General features: G+C 55.8%; 1 protein-coding gene across 1 annotated transcript; it reads right to left on the bottom strand.

The window, feature by feature from the left end:
• Positions 1 to 7: 7 nt before the first annotated feature.
• LOC107184008 (mastin-like) lies at positions 8 to 1,643 on the bottom strand (the record flags this gene model as incomplete). Its single annotated transcript, XM_015567489.1, has 3 exons — positions 8 to 127; positions 1,030 to 1,301; positions 1,524 to 1,643. Coding segments are annotated over 3 exons (512 nt in total), but the record flags the coding sequence as incomplete, so codon positions are not given.
• Positions 1,644 to 1,651: the final 8 nt, after the last annotated feature.

The following is a 1,651-nucleotide window of genomic DNA, read 5'->3' as shown; positions in this document are numbered from 1 at the left end:
CCCCGGCCCTGGCTCCCAGCACACAGCATGTCGTCCTGGATAACATTGCCATAGTGCTGCCGACAGATCTCATCTGCCACGATGGGGACCTCCGCCTCCTGCAGATTTTTGGGCTCTTGCAGTGGCTCTGTGAGAAGAAGCCTAATGAGCCTGTGGTCCTGAGGGGGTGTACAGTCACAGGCCGCGGGTTCTAGAACCACACGCTGAGCCTCAGTGCCCCCAGGGGGACCCAGGGAGTCACCCAAGACCCCAACTGTCTGCGTTCACTCGCCAATGGGCTGATAATCTCTAGGCTGACACTGTGGGCACCAAGCTCCAAAAAGAAACAGGAAAATATATTTTTTATCCACAAATAATTTTTATTGGGAAAAATCAGAGCAAGTGCTTTCCCCAAGAAATGCAGAGTGAGCGGCCCTACTGTCAAATTTGACTTGGTCCATTTAATAGTGAATCCTTGAGCTCGTCACTGAAGTTCTCTCTCCTCGTTCTCCATCCCACTATTGAGACTCAGGGAGAACGGGGACCCCCGGAAGGGGAGACACAGGGTCTGGAGCAGAGTGAGGGAGAGAAATGCCCATGTGTTTCCAGTGGTGAGAACACTGGTCCGAAGGGTCCCAGGTGTGATACTTGGTCAAGGGCAAGTACCTGGGTTGCAGGTTCAATCCCCAGCCCCAGTCGGGAAGGAGTTAACAGATAAGTCTCTCACATCAATGTTTCCTATCGCTCTCCCTTCCACTCTCTCTAAATATCAATAGAAAAAATATCACTGGGTGATATTTAAAAAAATAAGATGCCCATGGCCATGCCCCACTCTTGCTACTTTGGTTTTCTCTCCTTAACAGACTCCTCTCAAGGTGTCGGCCTCCTATACCCAAGTGGGATCCTTGATAGACTCCTCTCGAGCTGTCTGCCTCCTACAGCCAAGGGAGGCCCCGGGGGGACCCATTACAGACCCCAACTTAAACTGAATCTGTAAGGTCCGGCCCGCCCCCTGCATCGCCCGGGTGTCATCCTGGTTCTGGTTCTTACTTTGAAAGTCAGTGTCGCCCCAGCCAGTCACCCAGCACCGTGTGCCTGGGGGGAATGCGGAGGAGGCTGGTGCGAGGCGGATCCAGTTGATGCGCTTAGATGGTCGCACGGGGGCCTCCAGTTTGAGAAGTGCCACGTCCGCCCCACCTTGGGCTCCTTTCTCAAGGTTGTACTCGTGGTGGCGGATGATCCTAGCCACCTGCACTCTGCCCTGGTGTGAGGGTCTCATTTGTCCTAGTTGGACCTTAATGTGCCGTGTCACTGGGTTTCTCCTGGGGACAGAAGGGCAAAGGATTCTGAGAGGCTGTGGCAGGGAGTGGGCCAGCCCCTCAGAGCCCAGCGACCTCCCCTCTGTGGTGGGCAAGGGGAGCGCCAGGAAGCTGAATCCTGGTGGGGGGTCAGCAGCCACTCAGCCCAGGATCTGCCCCCAACACACACACAAGCCTCCGGACATTGTCCACCCCAACCCCACCCCCCACAGAGCAGGGACTTACCCTGGAATGCAGTGGGCAGCGGTCAGCACCCACTGGGGATGGATGAGGGAGCCCCCACAATTGAGATTCCACTCAGAATATCTTGGATCGAAGACCCACAGGCCCACCTGCCACGGCCACGCCCCAAC

The sequence above is a fragment of the Myotis davidii genome, unplaced genomic scaffold (assembly GCF_000327345.1).
Source record: "Myotis davidii unplaced genomic scaffold, ASM32734v1 scaffold5392, whole genome shotgun sequence".
Lineage (NCBI taxonomy): Eukaryota > Metazoa > Chordata > Mammalia > Chiroptera > Vespertilionidae > Myotis > Myotis davidii.
The sequence above is the reverse complement of the archived record's forward strand: the minus strand, read 5'-3'. Positions and strand labels throughout refer to the sequence as shown.